The sequence below is a fragment of the Lathamus discolor genome, chromosome 2 (genome assembly GCF_037157495.1).
Source record: "Lathamus discolor isolate bLatDis1 chromosome 2, bLatDis1.hap1, whole genome shotgun sequence".
Lineage (NCBI taxonomy): Eukaryota > Metazoa > Chordata > Aves > Psittaciformes > Psittacidae > Lathamus > Lathamus discolor.
The window spans coordinates 42426614-42447786 of NC_088885.1; the positions used below are offsets into that span (position 1 = coordinate 42426614).

Sequence of the window (21173 nt, forward strand, 5' to 3'; positions counted from 1 at the left end):
GGTCTGAAATTGAAGCATACAAAGATACATCTTAAGCTGAGTCAAGAAAGCTATTTTGTTATAAATAAGCTTTGCACTTGCAGCATTTGTGCACGCACAACACATGCATGTACATGCACACGAAACTATACATGTTTTTATAAAAATACTCTGTTCATAAACATTGGTCTAACCATGTAGCTAGCAACATGCATGTTGGTTTAGACCCGTAGATAATGGCATGAAAAATTCTAGATTCATTCAGCATTGTGGATAAGCTGAAATATACATGAAATCAAATCCATTTGCTGTAATCCAGTGGCAAATGCATTGTTGAAAAAATATCTTCATCTTGAAATTGGCTGATTTGGCTGAACAAGGACCCTGTAAGAGACAATGAATTCAACTTCAGCAGGAGTTCCTACTTGTTTCACTTCATAGAGAGAGCAGTATATCTCCATTAGTTATTTTGCAGGATTAATTCATAGAAAAGAGTTTAGCATTGCTGAGTTTCTTTCTACTTCCCTAAGCACGGGATGTAGTTTACCACCTTCAGCTGAAAAGGCCAAGGATTTGCACCCCTTTGTCTGACGTGGGACCATCTGGTCAGAGAACCTGGTGTCCATGGGCACCTGCCTTCTCTAGTTTAAGCATTGGGTTTTTCTCAGCAACAGGATGCCTTAGGTTGCTGGATGCATGCAAGTCTGTGGATTTCACTGAGCATCTCAGTCCTGTAAGAGATTTCCCCAGCTGTGGGTATACTCTTAAATTTGGACATACAGTGACCATTCAAGTCTTTTACTCCAACAGGTGATTGCCTGTGAGCAGCAGCTAGATAGCTCCTATGATGCTAGATGTGATGCATGGTCGCTGGGTATTACTGCAATAGAGCTGGGAGATGGAGATCCACCCCTTGCTGATTTGCACCCTATGAGGGCACTCTTCAAAATACCAAGGTAATATCTTGATGTACTTATTTCTGCCAGGTGAGACAGACCTTTTTCCTTAACTTACTTTCTTCAAGCTTAGACTGTGTAAATTTATGTGTAGAGTTTCTTTGTATTGTTTATACTAGGGGGAGGTTAGAAATACTTTGTCCAGCTATGTTTTCTGCAGGCTCTGCTTCAGCCATGTGCACACATTGAGTAGTTCAGAGCTGACTGTGACTACATTTGAGAAAAAGCCACAAGGCCTTCTCGTGTGTGGACTGCTGCACAAAATACATGAGCACAGTACTTAGCATGCAGAGTCCTGTATATTTTGTCATAAAGAATAATTTATGATAGAAATACAGAGTCTGAGCATGCCTCTATGATGAACAAGCCCCATACCTGTCCTCAGGAGTTATGTCCTTTGAAGCAAAGTGTTCTTCCACCACTCCCATACATTTAGGCTGCCACTTTTCATTAGTTTGTGCTGCTCCTAGCAGTTCCAATGTTGCTGTCCTTGGGCAGTGCAAATAGCAACTTCTTATATGTCTTCTTTGAAGCTGGAGGTAAAAGTACCCAAATTGCCACTTAACAGCATTTCAGGGAACATCTATCTCAAAGTCAGTAGGGAAGGATCATACAGCTGTTTGTGGATTTCATTCTAGTTGGAAAAGCACCAAAACAGTTGAAACCGCATAGTCTACATGAGTGCTTCAAGTCCTTTACAGTGAAGTCACCCAGATTAGTATAAATTTTCTTCAGGTTTAAGAAATCTTGGCTGACTTGGCACTGAAGCAGAACATGAATGCTCTTCTTACCTTTACTTCCTATGGGGCAAGTAGTTACAAACTGCTGTGGTCAGTCATTTCAGCAGGGCCTTCAAAAACCATTTGATTATACCCTTACAAGTACTGGGCACCTTCCTTCCCTCAAGCAAATGCAAGATCAAAAACCTTTCTTTCCATTAAGAACAACCTGAAGGTGACAGAGTAAGAAAAACAGTTATGATGATTGAATGAAAATAGACAAAAGTCACCTTGTCTATAGGTATTCCTTTTGTCTTTGTGTCTATACTTGGTCTTCTGTTTGAATGGAAGGCTGTTAAAACAATTTGTACCAAGTTAACACCTAAGGTAAACAGCTCTAACGACAAAATGAAAGTAGCAGTATTTAGGCCTTCGTTTGACTTCTGATTAATTTCTGATAGATGAGAAATAGTTAAAGAGCTAATTTCTTCTGACACTTTGTTCAGCAAGTTGACTAATTCAGTCCTGGGAAAACCTAAAATAGAATTTCTGTGTAAAAAGTCTCTGAAGAAAGTATATTGTTTCAGGCTCGTAAAGAGAAACTTGCCATTACAAGTGAATAGTGATTAATGGGTTGTTAGTTTCACTTCTGATAATTGATTTGACTGAAAAAACTGTAGTGATTCTTGGCTATGCTTGGTAGATCACATCTGTGCTATTTCTCCTTGTTAGTTACAGAAAGTAGGAGAACCAGTGAGGTAGTGTGTCATATACCCATGCTGGTTTTACCAGTCAAAATCATTATTTTTTTCAGTGGCCTTCTAAACCTTGTTACTCAGCCTGCCTTCATACATTGTTTTTGTCAAGTGAGCAGCTTATTAATTTATTGTCACATTGACCTTTGCAGGAATCCTCCTCCAACACTACAGCAGCCTGAACTGTGGTCACCTGAATTCAATGACTTCATTAACAAGTGAGTAACAGTTGAGACCACAGTAGCTGAACGTGGAACATGTGTAAATGTCACATGTAAAGTGTCTTTGTATTCACTATGGAAATCTGTTGCCACTAATACTTTTCCTTAAAAACCCTTGTAAATCCAGTTTGGCTTTCAAGTGGGAGTCCAGATTTAAAACGTGAAGTAACATTTTAACACATTTGATGTTTCTGTTTTTCTTACAGACTATTTTGTTTTAAAATGCAGTAATTTAACAACTTGGACTCATCAATTTGGTGAAATCTTAACTATTTTCAGTATAGAGCTTTTGTGATTAAGATGGATGTATTTATTATGGAAGCATAAGTAAACTACAGACCAGCATTTCAAAACTGAACAGCAGTCCCTCAACAATGATATGTTTTTTCTGCCAGCACAGGTGCTTGACTAAAGATTATGAGAAGCGTCCAACAGTATCTAGTCTTTTGCAGCATGATTTTATTAAGCAAATTGAAGGAAAAGAAAACGTGCTACAAAGACAACTCATGGAATTTATTGATGTTCATCAACAAATGGGAGTAACTGAAAAGGCAAGGTAAAAGTAGCTAAAAAAGTAGACCAGTTGGGACAATTTTGATACTTTCACTGTTTCAGAACGGCTAGCACTCAGGGAAAGATTCACCTGTCATAACTGTGGCTGGCCAAAAAATAGACAGCTTAATCTTTTGGTTCCCCTATAAAGCCAGTGGCAAGAGAGGGGCATTACGATTCGCATGTAGGATTAAAGAGTCTTTAGAAGTGCCTTTCCTTTCTCCTCTGACTCAAGATGCAGATTAGGATCTTATCATTCGGAAAGCTAAGGTTAGGCGAAATTATGTTTGGCATTTTCTTACATTTACATGGTCAGCTAATGTTCATTTTAAGCAAGTATGCTAAAAATAACTGATCAGGTTCCTGCAACAATTGGATACCACTGACTGAATGAAGTGTATTGCAAATTCAAATCCTATGTCTTATTGTATAGATATTTTCTTTCTTCCACTGGTATTTAGGAATATCAATTCTGAATAAATCACTTAGCACCTGATGGCTTTTGTTTAAAAGAGCTGTCAATGGCTTGGCTCAATTTTACAATTTAAAAAAACCCAATTCAGTATACTGAAGTAGTGTGTCAGTTGTGAAATGTAGCAGATTAGTATTGATGTACTACTGGTGTGACTGCTCCTGTGGTTCACAGTAAGGCATGACAATCTTTCTTTTCTTTTAAATGGCACATAAAACTTAAAAGACATTTTGGCATTATCGCGTATGGAAAAAGCTTACTGAAATCTGCCGCATTTCCTTTCAGACATATTTATAGTAATAATATATACAGCAGTCTTCAGTTTTAACTCTTGAAATTTTCCTATTTATTCTATGCTTTAAAGCTAATTAAAAATCTATTTCTAAATAATTTATAATTTTCAAGTTTCCTTGGACCTTAAATGTATGTGGCATGAGTAGTACTTCCCCTCTTCTGGCATTTCAGAGAAAAACTATGCAGTTGGCTTAAATTTGAGCTTCAGACTGGATTTGTATGTGCAGACTTTATATTTGCTTAATCCAGAAAGATTCTGGAATAGAAAGAAGTTTATTAGATGTCAGTGCTGAGCACTAAAACAGCAACATACTCCAGACTTTTGAAAGTATTAATTTATGCGATATAGGAAAATGATATGTTGGTAAAAGTAGTCCAAAACACTAAGTAACATGAACTGAAATCCTGATAACACTTGTGACACTGGTCCTTTCAAAGCCTAAATAATTTTTAAAAAACATTCTTGAAGTCAAATCGTCATGAGCTTTTTTACCCATTCTGTAGAACGCATACATTTGTTTTCTGTCAAGTCCTATACTTTTTTCCAAAATCCTTTCTTTTTTTTTTTTTCCTGCGTAAATGCTGCATAAAGCAAATCACATGAACTTTCTTTTCCTATACAATACATGCATAAAGAAAGTGGCCCAATTTGCATGCACACAAAGCAGTCAAATGGCACAGGAACAGGATGATCTATTGGTACTTCCTCCATCCTGTTTAGATTGTGTTTTATTCAGTCTTCACATGAATAAGTTTAAGGGAATGTAGTACCATGTGATGAAGTTACACATGTTTTTACAGCTGATCAAGTATAATTTCTACATAAATTTTCCCGAGGGAAGATGGAATTTTCTCTCTGAAAATAGTGGTAATTTATTTTCTGAAACTGTGTAAAAGATCTAGTTATTTAATTTAAATGGCATGGTTAAACTAATAGCTTGGTCCATACCTCATAGCAGGCTGATACTAATATAAATCTCATTTGCACTGATTTAACCAAATCTTTCCATACATGAGATCAGTGAAGGCAGTATGAAAGACTGGAAGTAAAAATCCCATTTTACAGTCACTGTCCCTACAATAACTTCAGCTTTAACATGTTTATTTTCTACATTTGCTGGAAGATTGTCTTTCATAGCAGTGCATGCAGCAAAAGACTAGCTGTCTCCTAGGAGCAGTAAGAGTACCCATCTTAATATCTGTTACCATCCCTGTAAGAGCAAGAAAAGTAGATATGATTTTCGAGTAGCTGAAACTACCTTATGTACCTTATTTTACTTTAGAAGAAATTAGAATTCCAGGCCTGTAAAGGAGAATGGCATTTGTTCTTTCTGCATGATAAAAGGGTTATACAAAGATCTTTGAATTCAGTGGTCGTTTTTTAAAGTCTTTAAATACTAATGATGTGTATCTTCTGGCCTTCAATCTGCACAGAGTAAATGGTGTCAAAAGCAGTGTGTATACAAAAGTAGCATGTAAATTTGATCCAGGGCCAAGGCATAGGCTGTGCAGTGGCAAGTCACCTGGAAAAGGCTCATCTTGAAATCTTCTGGCTTTTTTTTTTTTTTTCCTTGATTGTGCTGTTATGGGGCTGTTTTTACACTGGCACTATAGGGCCCTTTTGTGAAATTCCTGAACTTTTACCAGCTGCCGGCAACTTTCCTTCTAAAGCTCCCTCCTGGTCTCCAACTGACACTCTCAGTCCGTAATTTGAAGCTCTGCTGCTTTTTGGCACTGGGAGGCAAGTAGTTTAAGGCATTAAAAAACTCTCCCTTCCACTGAGAGAAGAAATCCTCCTACCTGTGTCGTGTTGGATAAATGGGCATGGCATACAAACTCAAGAAATTTGGTAATATTGCCTTAAAGCTGTAAGGAAGGAATCCAGTTATTGTCTCAATATGTGTTTCCTCTCCTCTTCAAATTCAACTTTATTAATAAAAGTTTTGTATTTCAAAAGAAGAAAAAGAAAAATGCCTGGACGGTAATAGCTGAGGTCCAGCCACTGCATCTTCCTGTGTGTGCTCAGAATCAAATTACCCTTTTTGCCCAGCATGCTGAGGTGTAATTTGATTCTGACTGCCTTCTGCAGTGGTTGTCTGTTGATGTGCTTGTGACCTTATCTTGTTTGCTGAATGTGCAGTGTATATAGTTCAAAAACAAGAGATCCTGTTAGGTTATGTCACAGGCTCAGAAGTTTGTGCGGAAGTCCAGATCTTCAGATCCAATCTTTGAGCACTATGGCTGCTCAGGAAGAATGTGTGTTCTAGACACAGAGGGGAGCCACCCTACAATCACTCCATTAGCACCAGTGTTCCTGAGGTATTTTCTACCGTTGATGAGTCACTGAGTCATTAGGACGTTGCACTGGGCCCTCTGAACCTTCCCATTATTGTTATTCCAGTGAAGAGGAACCTTGTTTTCAGTTCTGTATCCTTTCTTAACACCTAGCAAGAGGAACAGAGCCCACTTACCTCCAGAATAACCGGAAACATCAACTTAAAGGGCAATATGCCATAGACCTGCTCAAGACTTAATGTGGGTGATGGAAGACTGTACTGTTTTTTCAGTAGCCTCTGAACAGTCTTATACCACTAGCTTATCTGATGCTACTTGAGGTTCAAAAAAAGCATGTATACTAACAATGAGCTTCATTACAAATTCCACTTTTTTACTTTGAGAAAATGCAATACATTTTTTCTCTGAAGTCATCACTTCTTCATGCTAAAAATATCTGTTTGCAACTAAACCTTTTCTAATTCAGATCTCACGTTGAAATTACAATGCCAAGGGCATGAGAAAATGTCCCTTGATACATTAACATTTTCTAATACCATCTTAACTGAAACTCTCTAAAATCTGCTGTTTGGAATGATGAAGTAAGCTGAAGGAGATAAATTAATGTTAGGAAGTAGGTGAAGCAGGCAAAGTTGCATCCTAAGTGCAATTGTGGGGTTTTGTTTAGTATTTGGTTTCTCACTGACCTGTGAATTCTAGGTGAGGAGAGCCACATTCACGATAAGGGCCTTGGGCTTCTGCAGGGGTTGACTTTGTCATGGCTATGGCAAGAAAAGCCTTTTTCTTTGTGCAACTCACAACATGGCATTTGCCTCTTTCCAGAGGGGTTCATGACTCATAATGATCTTGATACTACTTTTCCTTTGGTCTTTTCAAATTGATGAACTTTCTTTCAACCAATAGAAAATATTCTGTTACAACCTAGTAGTATGATCCTGAGATTTTATGCAAATAAACTTCATCCCATATCAGTTACTCCAGTCCTCAGGACCACCTAGCTCTTTACATACTATATTCCAATTCTTTTCTATGTTGGTAGTGACACAAAAGGCATGATAATGGAATTTATTGCACAATCTTTAACAAAAATAAGACAAATTCTCTAATGAACAAACAATAACCTCATTTGAGCCTAGCCATTCACCTTAGGTTTCCCCTCACTTTTAGCAAATCCTTCAGTCACATATATTCTTGTAAGTCACATTATAGCTGTTATAATTTATAATTAGTGATGAAAATAATTATTAGAAATGAGTGCTGCAGCATATAGCCCCAAACTGCTCTAAAAAACCCACTTTTTGCTAGGGCAAATGAGGGGAAAAGAACTGCATTGTAAAGAGTTTTACTTTGCAACAGAAATAGCTGTCTTTGAAATGTCCTTCAGAACTGTCGCATCTACACCTGACAGTCAGGCTTGTAAGACTTTTATCTGGAGTTGTTTGGCTGTCTTAATCTTGACTGCTTTTACAATAATCTCTGCAGAAATGTGCAATGATTAGTACAGTGTGTATTTCCTGGGAATTATGACTCATTCCAGAATGAGCTGTATACGCAAGGGATATTCACTGCACCTAGATTTCAGCAAATGACTCTGGTCCCCAGGTTAAGAGCCTCATTGTTATATATCCTCTAAGTAAACATAGGAAAGAGACCCATGCTACTGCAAAGTGATTCCAAGGGCTTTGGGGTAAGCTGAATTACTTTCCTAAGATTTTGTACTTCTGTATTGGTCACGCAGGGATACCACTAAAATCTAGCGATAGGGTGCAGAACGGTTGCTCTATTTAACTATTTGGAAAGTTCAGGGAGGTAAGTGAGCTTGTAGAAGTTCAGTGTACAACATGCACAAAGGTGGTGGTGAATTTATTCTCCCCTGTTAAAAGCATGGAGTACCCTACAGTTTCTTTCCACGACTTTCCCTGATTGCGGAGACTTGTGTCACTTATTTTCTGGGTGTTCTCTCTCTCTATTTCTATCTCTGAGTCATTCTGCAAGTGGAAAGCAGCTGACAGCAATCCTTTAAGCCCAAATCTGCAGGGCAGATTGTAGCTGAGGGGAAATCACCACACTAGCTTGACTAATGCAGCGTGAGGAGCAGAGTAAGACAGCTCACACGGAGTCCAGTGCTGTCTTGGTCAAGGTCTCCAGATAGTATGTATCAGAGTAGGGCCTTAAACATGGGGGTTCAGAGATCCAGACCAGTCCTTCAGCACTTCAAGCCACTTCTTCATCTCACTGTAATTCAGTGTGGGCTTTGTAGGACAGCTATGCTGCAAACTGCTTTCAAGCTGCAGAAGTGATAAGAGTTTCTGGCAACACAACCTCCAGTCCCATGCTTCTAGTTAATACACATTTCTACAATAGAATAAGAATCTCCTTCCATGCAATACAATGGACAGCAGCAATGCCTGAATGACGAATAGTTTACTTGCTGAAGCAAAGCAGGAGAGAGAAGTTACTCCTGCATTCAGGCCTCCCTGGGAGTAAAGGTCCACAACTGCTACTTTACTGTCAGTCCACGTGCTCGGCAACTCATTTCTCCTGAAGGTGGGACACCTCACCAGGCATCACTTGCTTTTGGACCTTCACCTTCATCTTCTCAGTATGATTCTGACCATAGAGCATGGACCTGACTCATGATGGCAATAAAGAACTGATCCTAAAGAGTCCTTTTAGAGACCTCTTATTTGCTCAGTTAAGAACACATATTTTGCACTGAAAATTGTCAGGGATACATCCATCCCTTGAGACTATTATGAAGATTATGAAGGACCAATAATCTGCTTTTGGAGGGCATAGTAAACCAGTACAGGCTTTAGCAAACAGATTGTGCAGAGCAGGACATGACCTAGTTGGAAGGACATGGACCACCTCTGAATCAAAAGCCCTGTAGCTCTGCTGGGCAGCACTGTGCTCTCAGCAACGTTGCATAAGCTTGGGCACAGCTCCCTGAGACTGCAGCCAGTGCTGTCCAATCATTTAAACATAGAGGGAGCACAGGTTTTCCTGCAAAGCATTGTGCACATACAGCTGGAGTCATATCAATGCAGTTTTCTAAATTCAGGTGCAGGTTTTGCATTGACGTAAGACTACAGTTTTATTTAAACGTATTCCACCAGATACATCTGCTGAAGACAAAATTTTGATCTTAAGTGTGTATTGTTCTGTGCAGCCTCCAGAGAAATAGAAGCACCAGCAGTGACAGACCCTGTACAGGTTTCTCTGTGTTGCTTTTGTTTGTTTTCTGTTTGTCACTTTTAATGTTCCTTATAACTACTGGGAGGCGTACAGCTGTTCCCCCCTTCACCTTACAGAAAACCCGATTATTTCTAGTTTCTTTTTTACACCCAGACCCAGGCCAGCCTTTTTCCTGTCACTTTTTAGTCTATATATGAGTCTTCAGCCAGATTAAGCAGAGAGTTCAACGAGGCATCATGAGTCACACTTTTCTTTTCATGGTATTTTTGGACCTATCAGAAATCTTTTAAATACATTCTGACAATTTGAAGAAGAAATAGCTGCGGTTGCCTCATTTTGATTTAACTGAATCTTGAAAGATAAGCAGGGGGTGTGAAGGAGGATGCACACAAACAATGCTGCCTTGACTCATTTTCTTGTCCACACTGGAAGGATGTTTCTGGCCTTTAGCTGCTTAAATTGCTTGGTGAGCATGGCTGTGAGATCTGATTCCTCCAATGAATAATTTCTGAACAGAGAAATGTGGTTATTTCAGTTCACAATGTCTATGTGCATGATGATAATGGAATTTCAGTATTGATATCAACAGCATTGATGTGGGGGTTTTAAGCGGTTGGAGTTTTAGCAAGAGAAGCAGTATAACTGCCCTTAAGGGGACTGTGCCCTTTGACAGCAAAGCAGAAAAATATTGTGTTCTGCAAATCTGCTGCTCTGCTGTACTCTGGAGAATGGACAATAAAATCTGGTTTAACAAGCACTAGTGTTATCATAATGTCAGCTGAAGAGGATTACAGCAGAATCAATTTTATGTAATTAAGCTTCCCTGCCATAAACAGAGATAGTTTCCTTAAAAGAATAATATGAAAAAAGAGAAGTCTCCATGACTGGAGCATTCCCATCCCTTCTTGCAAGGCAGTTGTCAGCTTCCTGCATTAAATGAAAAATGGTAATTGAAACAAATCTTGCGAAATATCACTGTCACTGATAGGCAGTAACATTTAAACAAACAAACAAAAAAGTACTCACTGTGTAACAATTCCACCAGAAATGTAAAGCATAGCTTGACAGATGCCTTGTTTTGGGTTTTCCTTTGTCAGTGTAAAAGTAGAACAGCAGAGCTTGATATAGTCCTGCACTTCCTGCATCTTTCCTTCATGTACATGTTGATAGGACTTTCTCAAAGTCCTACTGATATTAGGCGCGTTCTCTGAACACAAAATAACCTTCATGGAGGAACAAAGGAGAAATTGTTTCAACTGTCCAAATTTAAATTTTTAGCTGAAACTGTTAAAATGTCAATGGGAGCTTGGGCTATAGAGGGGGCACATTCCCATTGAGAGGGTAGGATTTTCTCTGTACATCTGGCTTGTGAATGCAGTACTATACTTCAGCTGGTAAATGCAAATCAAGCAGCAGCAGACCATGCAAAGCTGAAGAGTGAATTTAAGTCTTAATATTACCACATCCTTTTTAATACAACCTGGGTGTAAGTGCAACCAAAAATTGTCTCATAGTGGTATTTTAAGGACAGTACTATCAGGACAGTAAAAATGGGCTCCAAAGGAAAGGGAAGAAGAGGTCAGACCTAGGAGAATTGTGATTGTTTTGCACCACTCATCCTTTTCAATGGTGCCTGCTTGCATTTGTGTGTGTTTTCTGCTTCAACTTCAATTATATTTAAATATAATACATACCAGATTACAGCCCAGTTTTGGATCTCTTGCAGCAAAAGCTGTCTTTCTTTCCCCACACAGACACGTACTCCTTCTATGTCTCTTTTTGTCTGTTTGCACTGCTTATGTTGTAACAGGACCATGTGTTGCTTTTCCCCTCATGTAATTGGGCCTCACTACCATCCTCACAACTGTATCTAGTCTTTTGGGGGCCTGTAGCAAATACTGACAGAAAGAAAGCAAGAAAACATTTGGAGGCGAGTTGCTTTCTCATGCAGATCCAGGGTGCTAACAACATTTTGAGAGTTGTCTGCAAAATAGCTGGGTGTAAAACTGGCAGGAATTGGTTCCTCTCTTCCACCAGGGCAATGTAGATGCTGTTGATCCATACTGTTCATCATGCTTCCTCGTCACTTGGCCTCCACACTGGGTTTTGGGCAGCGATATTGGCACAGAGACTATGCTAGCTCTTATAGTAAAGTCTTATGTTTATGTCTTAATGTTATGGTAGCAGAATTAGTCAGCTATGGTGTGAAACTCCTGCCTTTGCATTACAGATAAGGGAAAGACTCCAGTGGTAGCTGGCATCCGCGTAAGGGAGGGGTCAACTGCACCATTAGTGGCATGCGTATTAGGATAAGCTATTCTGATACCCTCAAGGAACAATAGTTAGAGACAAGAGAAACTGAAAGAAATGCTAGATGAAATGCATTCATGCCTGCAGTTCCATCATTCAGGTCTTGATTGCACTCACAGTTTGTGAGGGCATCATTTGCCCATTTCAGTCCTGGCAATCAGTAGCTGATGCCAAGTGGGTACCTGCTTGACTTTCTGAACCTGCATCCCACATCTCTGTATAGCCTGCGTGACCTGAAGTGGCACCCGTGAAGCAGGTGGTGTTCATGGAATGGGTGCAGCCCATTAAACTCTGCAGTAAATCTTTTAAAATCTTGTAAGAGTTCAGAAGTCTCTCAGCTTGCCCCAGAAGTGTGATGTTCATTCATTCTACCTCATCTTGGTGCAGCTGCCCTCTTCCTGCTGTTCTGTGTTCACTGTACAGTAAAGTACTGGGTAGAAAACACACTTTTACTCATGCCATATATCCAAATGTCAAAATTAAGTAAAGGATTTTGTCTGGAATCAAGGTAAAAAGTGAGTGTGTTTCACACAATGCAGTTTTCCTGCTGTATCAATTTGCCAAGGTGTATGTTCCATGTGTTTGAGAAGTGCGTTCCTACCTGTAGTATTAAGGGGAGTGAGGTCATATAAGGAGATCAGATTTACTTGATTGTCTTTCTGTGCTTGTGCCATTTTGCACATCTGAGCTGTATTCAGTTTGTGAACTCTGCTGTTACTTATCCAGTTTCTCTTTCCCTGATTTTACCCATCTCATAAAGCAAGTATAACTAATGTGAATTGTAAACCTTGCATTTTCTGCTGCTTTCGCTTTGATTAGCAATGCCTTTACTCTTGGATAGAGACTAATCCAAGTCCCTGGGAATTTTCTTGCCAATTTGTATAAGACTACATAAAGTTTTCTTTGGTTTGATTAAAAGGGAAAAGAAATTTCACTTTAAAACAAAAACTCAATTGAAATTTAACTCTGATAAGAAAAAGGGTTAAAATTTTGTTTCCTTATTTTTTATGATTTTTTTCCTGTAGAGCCCAAGAAAATTCTTCTTGGTCAGGATGTATTTCACATACATCTGGTTCTGTAGCACTTTACAGTGTGGTCAACTCAGCCAGGTTTTAGATCTTTGTCATTGCTGAGCTAGAAGTGTTTCCATCCTGGGTGCTTTGTCTGCATCATCATTGCCCTATTATTTCATTGTACACCCCTGGATTTGTCCTGTCCATGTGTCCTGGGTTGAGCAGCAGCAGTCATTTTTCTCCTTCTTAGGAGCTAGTGCAGTGCTGTGTTTTGATCTTTTGGCCTTGGAACAGTGGTGATAACGCCGATGTTTTCAGTTGCTGCTTGAATGTTTGGTCTGGCCAAGGACTTTCTGAGCCTCATGCTCTGCCAGGGAGGAGGGGAGGTTGGGAGGAAGCAGAGACAGGACACCTGACCCAAACTAGCCAAAGAGGTATTCCATACCACAGCACGTCATGCCCAGGATGTAACTTGGAGTGACCCGGAAGGGGTAGAGGGACTGCAGGGTTGGAGGAGGTATCGGTCGGTGCTGGGCTGGGGGGAGTGGGGCGAGTTACTGGTTGGCTGGTGTTGAGGTGTTGTATTCTTTCCTCTTGTTATTTCCTTTAGCACTATTATTATTGGTGGTAGCAGTAGTGATTTGTGTTATACCTTAGTTACTAAACTGTTCTTATCTCAACCCGTGGGAGTTGCATTCTTTTCGATTCTCCTCTCCGTCCCTCCAGGAGCAGGGGGAGGGCAAGAAGGGGGGGAGTGAATGGACGAGGTTTGTGGTTGGGTTTAAACCACGACACCATGATTTTTATCTGGGTTATTTTTCTTTTTGCAGGGAGGTGCCAGAGTTTGACTGTTACATGTTTTAAAAATATGTTATTTTTTCCCCTGTGCTGCATAGCTCCGATCTTGCAGCTGGTGTACAGGTGTTATCAAGCAGGGATCTCTACAGTCAAAAATTTCTTCATAGTATCAGCTGTGTGATTAAACCATAGATTTTGAGTTGTGGATTACAGGTGCGCTGCTCTAAGAAGTTATATCTTGTCTTGTCATTCAAATATTTGTGTGTTTGAATTCAGAACAATGGAAAGCTAGAATTTTTTGGTTGAATTGCTTTCAGGATGGTTACAGATGCAGGATCGGCTCTGTGTTTCCTTACATCAGGAAATCACGTCTCTTTCTTTTCTAGATTTGAACGTATTCATACAAAGAAAGGGAACTACAGTAAGTCACTCGTTTCAAACCAGGAAGAGGTAGATGATTTAGCAACCTTGGAGGTACTGGATGAGGTAAGAATCTCCTTTTTCACTTTTACCTGAAGGGGGGTAATTGCATATTAGAACACAATGGTGTGCTGTTGATTTTCAAGTTCAACCATGTTGTCACATTTGTGTCAAGTGTGTAAGTGTAAACAATGGCATTTTACCAGTTTACACCAAATATTTTAGATTTACCTTTTAGATTTACCATTTTGCAGGAATAGTTCCAACTCCAAGGTAAAATACCCTCTGCAGTTACAGCCCAAGACCGGGCAGTGTTATAGCACTATTTGCTTAACAGGGTTTATATTGCTAAGTATCCAGTCTGCAATGATGTGCTAACCTGAAATTAGTTCAGGTCCAATAACAAGCACCTTCTCCCCTGTTGCTTCAACATTTAGAGTGGTCTTAAACTAGCATACTGCCCCAGGCTGGGCTCTCACTGACTTTGGTGTGGAGATGCTTAGAGATCAATTTATGTCAGCTGGCACTATGACTTGTCAATGCCTTCCTGTGAACTTTTAACAGAATTACTGATACAGGTCTCACTGTTTATCAAGGTTTGAAAACTAGCCTGCTAGGAGCAGGGGAGCATGCTTAAGGGAGGGGGGAAGTCTGTTGTGTTTGTACTTGAAGCTTCAAAACCAGAAAGAAGAACCACACTACAGCACATTATCTGCAGGTCTTAGAGGCCATCAGTGGTTGTAAACAAACTGCCATTCTTCCTCTGCTGGGCTGCTCATAAACTATAATTCACATTCTCTTATCTTCCATCATCCAAGAGCTCGGTTATAGTAGTCTAATGTCTAGGTAATATTAATAGAGCTAATCCAAACTTCATCTACTGCACAAAGCTGAGATTTAAGCATTTTTTTTTTTTTAGTATTGAGAGTAGCCATATGCTAGTGAGACTTTTTTATCTTTTGGCATGAAGCATATAAATAATCTGAGTAAAAGAGAAGGCACAAAAACCAGATGAGCTAGAACTGTATCTCAGAATCTCATCTCTTCTGAGGCTGAGCATTCTCAGGAAGCCTCCACCTAAAGGCATCATTTGACTACATGATATTTTACTGAATCAAATCCAGTTTAAAACGTCTTTCACATATGAATGACAGCTTCTCAAAGCCATCTCCTTTCTTCCATTCAAACTTTTCTTCTAGTTTAGGTAGCCCATCAGAACAGTGAAACAGGACATCTTCTATCAGTGCAAGAAATAATTGTAAAAAGGGCAGAAGTTCCCCTTAAAAAAAATGTGTTAATGTGAATCTGGTTATGGCCAAAAGCAAAACAGCATTCAAAACCAAAAAGGGAAGAGTTTATAAAGGCAATGGTAAATCAAGGTTTTTAACTTGTGTTTTCCTTCAAAGGAAATGTAACCTCTTCAGCTGTTGAGAATTCAGGTTTTAGGTGTTATTAACCAGAACACAGTGCACAACACTGTGAACAGATAGATGTGAAGGAAAAACAGCTCCTTCTGCAGTCCTCTGCTGCTTGTCGTTCTTTTCCTGTGGGGATACAGCCTAAATATTTTTACATGTACCTCAAAACAGTATCAAGGCTGGTTTGCATTTTTTCATCCAGCTCTGTGTCTTGTTTTGGTTGGAAACCTAATCAAGTACATTACATACCCAGCTCTATGCGGAAGAATCTGAGGGAAATTATGTCAAGAGATTGGGTGTGCCACTATGGCTCTTTTTTTTTTTCTTGGTTCAGGGAGAACTGGGTCTCCAGCAGCAAAGAGCAATCACAGCAGAGAGTGACTGTTAATATAGAAAGGTCCAATCAGTTCAAACCTGTGTCTTATCATAAGTGAGAGTGATGTTAGACCAGTTGTAATGGCAGTTATGAATTCAAGCATATGGCTCCTGCATAATGAATTACATGAAGCTGTAGTGTTAGAAATGAAGACAGGACTCTCTTACAGAAACCTTTGATTAATCGAGTTACAGCAGTACTTATTAGCTCATTTTCCTACAGCCGCTTGCGGATCTGTAAGTATATATTGTTCAAAGTGAGTTTGGATGCAAGAAATTAGGAATGGCAATGTGTTTGAAAGTGTTACTCACTTTTCATCATGATCACCTGTATTCCTGACTACTAATACCTTCCCTCTCCATCCTTACTTATTGTAACTATGTATTTTATACATTTTTATAGTACTCTTTTTTTCCTCATGTGATTCAATGTTCCTGTTTTTTCTCCATCAGAACACAGTAACAGAGCAGTTGCAGAAGGGTTATGCCAAGGATCAGATCTACACCTATGTTGGGGACATTCTTATTGCTGTTAATCCATTTCGGAACATAGATATTTATTCTTCACAGGTGTGAAAATCTAGGTTTGGTTCTTTTTAAACTAGCACTGATTTCCATTGAAGTTTGAATATTTGTGTTAAGTATAAAGTAAGACCATTCTTGAGTTTACATCAGTTCACTCTGAAAAACAGAATTACCCATACAGTTATTTCTTCAAATGCATGTTGACACACATCTTTATCACATACTGGATTTCAGCAAAGAAATTAGAAACTCAAAAAAATTTAATTTCTGACATCTTTATGTCTATAGTACAATGTCTATATCATGTCTGAAGTGCAAACGGCTGTATTTGAGCAAGTCATCCGTTTTGATACATAGAAATAGATTTTTGACACTGTTATTCTTCTAGTGACTTTCAAAATTAATTCCTGCATGAGGTAAATTGTGCTAAATTTCATGAGGTTTGTTGACTAGAACCCCATGGAGTGTAAAGGTGCTAGCTGCCCATAGCAGCTAGTTCAGAAGTAGTATCTCTAAAGAGAAGTACATTTTTCCATGTGAATCTTACTTCTCTCTGTGGGAGGGAGTCTGCTTCCCTTGGAGAACTGTAAATGTCTGGAGGAGCGAGGGGCATTTGCTCCCAAGACAGCTGGGGAAGCCATAGCCATTTAATTGATCAGACAGCTTACGAAGCAGCCGTGTAAAATTTTAACTTTGTGAATTTGCCTGTCCATTATACAAAAGGGGACAGATATGAGTATCTGGTCATTCAGGAATTTTGCATTATTAATTATCATATACTGTAGGTACAGAAAAGTTCTTAAGTTGTGCCATCTATGTCATGCAGAAATACTAAACGGATGAGATGTAGAAAAAAAAATATAATTTGGTCTTTGATGTCTGGCAGTGTTAAATTTTCTTCTGCTAATTTGAGCTTCCCAGCATAGTCATCACTGCTGGTAACCTCAGCATGCTGTACTCTAATCTGACAATAAAACTCAACTGTGATTTAAAAAAAAAACAAAAGGTTGTTAAGGGGCAGCTGATAATGTTCTTGTTTTTCCCACACTTAGCATTCCAAACTGTATATTGGAGCCAAACGGACTGCCAACCCTCCTCATATTTTTGCTGTTGCCGACATAGGTTATCAGTCCATGGTGACGTACAACTCTGACCAGGTATAGATGAGGTAGTCTTAACTATATCGTTTGCTCAGCTGAGATATGTAGTGAGCTCAGAGTCATGCTCTTGTTCCCTTCAGTGTATTGTTATTTCTGGAGAAAGTGGAGCTGGCAAGACACAAAGTGCCCACCTTCTGGTTCAGCAGCTCACTGTCCTGGGCAAGGTATGTTTCAAAAGGGATTTCTCTGTAAGGCTTTGCTCTTAGGCATAATTGACTGAACCTATGGACAGGGCATTGGTAGGGGGGCAAAACTGTAATACATTTTGCAAAGAACTTCCGTGACTTCAGATTGGAACATGATGCAGATCTGTCTACCCCTTCCTCCCTGCTGAACTAGGGTCATTTGGAAATATGTTGGGGATTCTGCAGTGAAGTACCCGCTGCAGTAAGGGTTGTGACTTAGTCCGCCCTTGTTAAACTGTGTCTTCAAATCACCCAAACTATACTAAAGAAAATCCTCTTATAGCTTTTCACCTCCTTCCACAACCAGATTGCTGTCAGTGAAACATGGTCATTCTGGGAAGTGGCCACATAATGTTCTAAATAAAATGGCATTTTTGCATGTCCCAGGTGAGATGCAAGCAATCTGATCTATTGTTATGGTGCAATGCAGCAGGAAGCAGTTACTAACAAGGATCCTAAAAGTAGGCCAGCCATCTCAGTGCTGGGCCAGAGAAACTGATTACTTCTGGTGTTGTCATTATCATTATGTGTGTTATCTCTTCCAGCCAGCCCTTAATTCTGCAGATTGCTATATTCTGACAAGTTTCATGATTTAAGCATGCCTGTATTTACATACGATTCACATGGGAATGGCTTCCCTAGTGATGTCACACTTCACAATACCAACTAGAAAAGGAGAGAAACAAGAATGAACGTATTTGAATGACTACTGATAATTTTAAGCATTGTCTTTTCCATATCCAGGCTAATAACAGGACTCTACAGGAGAAGATCCTCCAGGTGAATAACCTTGTAGAAGCATTTGGGAATGCAGGCACTATCATCAATGATAACTCAAGCAGATTTGGAAAGTATTTGGAAATGAAATTCACTTGTGGTGGCACTGTAGTAGGAGCTCAGATTTCAGAGTATCTCCTTGAAAAATCCAGAGTTGTCCACCAGGCAGTGTAAGTATAAAAACATTTGACCTAATTTGGGGGCTACAAAAAAAACTATATTTGATCTAATTTGGGAGCTACAGAGTAGGACTACAATGTAGGAAATTATCTTGGATCAGAACATGAAGATGAATAAGGTACTGGGACTTTTTTCTTATACGTGATACATGAATAGCTTATAAATCTGTAAGCTAGCTGAAAACTGCTTCTGATTTTTTCGCTGCCTCCTGGGTTATTTAAGCCAATCTCATAAAAATGCAAATGTGATATATAAAGTATATCATAATGTGTGAAGAATTAAAAGGAGAAGAGAAGGCTGCATGGAGACCTCATAGGAGCCTTCCAGTATCTGAAGGAGGCCTATAAGGATGCTGGGGATGGACTCTTCATTAGGGACTGTAGTGACAGGACAAGGGGTAATGGGTTAAAACTTCAACAGGGGAAGTTTAGATTGGATATAAGGAAGAAATTCTTTCCTGTGAGGGTGGTGAGGCACTGGAATGGATTGCCCAGGGAAGTTGTGAATGCTCCATCCCTGGCAGTGTTCAAGGCCAGGTTGGACAGAGCCTTGGGTGAGATGGTTTAGTGTGAGGTGTCCCTGCCCATGCAGGCGGTTTGGAAGTAGATGATCTTGAGGTCCTTTCCAACCCTAACTGTTCTATGATTCTAAAAGGTTTCTAATAGTTCAGTTGTACCTTTCTTTGTGGAAGTTTGAGTAATGTATTAAGTATATTACTTGGATTTAATTCCTCTACATTTCCTTTAGTATTGTAGTTTTGTTTGCAAAGTGCTCATTTTCCATTTTGGGGCATCTAGTAGGATCTGATTATTAAGGGTTATGGACCAAAAGCAGAACAGGCCCATCTCTGCCGTGTGTGTATCTCATAATACAAAATGACAGAAAAATGACATGGCATTTCCAATTAATTTAAAATATCGACATGTATTTTCTATCCTAATACATAGCACAGCCAGATAAAAAATATTTTGGCAACTCCATTTCCACCATAATAATAATAGAAAAAAAAAAAAAGCTTGAGACAAAGAATGTTGTCAGTGATTTAAAATTTTGCCCTTGCTGATCACTTACTCATTTTTACTCATTTTGTAGTTCTGCAAGATCTTGTTGCCTGTTGTAGAGTTGTGACGTGAAGAACATCAGAGTATTACTTGGAATGTTTCAACAAACAATTTAAAGTTAAAAGCATTTTTGTGAAATGGTGGGTTTTCCCACAGTTGAACATAAGCACAGATACTTCTTTTTCAGAATAAAATGAGCTTTTTCCTTAAAATACCACCGTTTTCATAAATTTTCATGGGTTTATTCTTTGGCTGTCAATTTATATTTAGCCACATGCTGAGACAGGAAGTCAGCAAAGCATTTACATGCCTCAGATGCTATTTAGTTAGGTGTTTAGATGCCTGAAATCACAAGAAAATGCCACTGAAGTGTTCAGCATGAGAGTCACTCTAAGAGGTTATATTTTGTGGCATAAACTTCCAAGGGCACTTGAAGGTGTTTGTGCCTCTTCTGCTCTTCTGCCAGAGCAGGAGTCCCAAACTCACATGTTGAGCTAGGAATGACTTTTTGCAGAAAACCCAGTGACTGATTACCCAGAAAATGGGAGGCTCAAGTTCCAGACTCACTTCAAGCCAAGAGACTTTGAACCTGCAGGTTCTCCTGCCTTTCCCAGAAAGTACACAAAACATCAGGACATTGTGAGGTTTCAGACTGTGCAAAGCATGGCTATGCAACCTTATGTAACCATAAGGGGGGGACTGAGGGACTGACACTGAGGGGGAAGATAAGGGATCTGCTCCTACCCCTTAAATTGATCTTGTTTTCTACTGCTGACTGCCCACAGTAAAATAGAAACTAAGCTGCCTCTGGTCTAGGCACCCCACACAGACAGGAGTGCACCGGTCTGTGATCCTGTTTCACAGAAGCATATATTAGTGCTCCTGGGACGCATGCATCAGCTCATGGAAAAAGCAGGGGTTTGAACACAGTTCGTTTTTTCCATTTCATAGTGACTGACTTGGCTGTCTCGGGGTTCAGTGGTGGTAGCAACTTTCCATCTAAGCATCCAGTTCTTCCTCATAAGGTGCACTGGAACCTTGAATGTGCAATAAAGCTTCTTCTCTGGGTTTGGGCACCTTTTAGGCAAAGCATGCCAAGTAATAAGGCCTTTTGATGAATGTCTGCTTCTGTGCTTTCTTGGTTCAGGGCTAAAGGACACAGCAAACACACAGGGTTCAGTGAATCAGGAATTTGTAGTTCTCCTATGGTCAAAAGATTTTTATTAAATAGCTGGAGGTTGAGCAGCCCATTTAATACAGGTGGGTGAGCAAATTGCAAGATCTCACCCAGCAGCTACCAATTGCATCCATGGTAGAGCAGCATTTAGCTGGTTGTAGCACTGAGCAGCCACCCTGGCAGCTTCAGAACAAGCACACAGGGGCACACAAAGGGTGTTCACAGGAATTTATGTAATAAAGCTTCTTTCAGAGTGTTCTGTCAGTTTGCATGAGGCTTGCCTATTATTGAAATAACGTTTAATAATAGCATGTGTGTCATCAGTAAATGTAA

At 39.6% G+C, this 21173-nt stretch overlaps 1 protein-coding gene across 1 annotated transcript in view; it reads left to right on the forward strand.

The window, feature by feature from the left end:
• MYO3A (myosin IIIA) overlaps positions 1–21173 on the forward strand; it is a 123220-nt gene that overhangs the window by 52953 nt on the left and 49094 nt on the right. Inside the window, exons 9-16 of the mRNA XM_065666606.1 lie at positions 790–935; positions 2562–2627; positions 3031–3186; positions 13949–14048; positions 16229–16345; positions 17353–17457; positions 17541–17624; positions 18390–18592. Of these exons, the coding sequence (XP_065522678.1) occupies positions 790–935; positions 2562–2627; positions 3031–3186; positions 13949–14048; positions 16229–16345; positions 17353–17457; positions 17541–17624; positions 18390–18592 (977 nt within the window). The remainder of the gene's footprint in view (positions 1–789; positions 936–2561; positions 2628–3030; positions 3187–13948; positions 14049–16228; positions 16346–17352; positions 17458–17540; positions 17625–18389; positions 18593–21173) is intronic.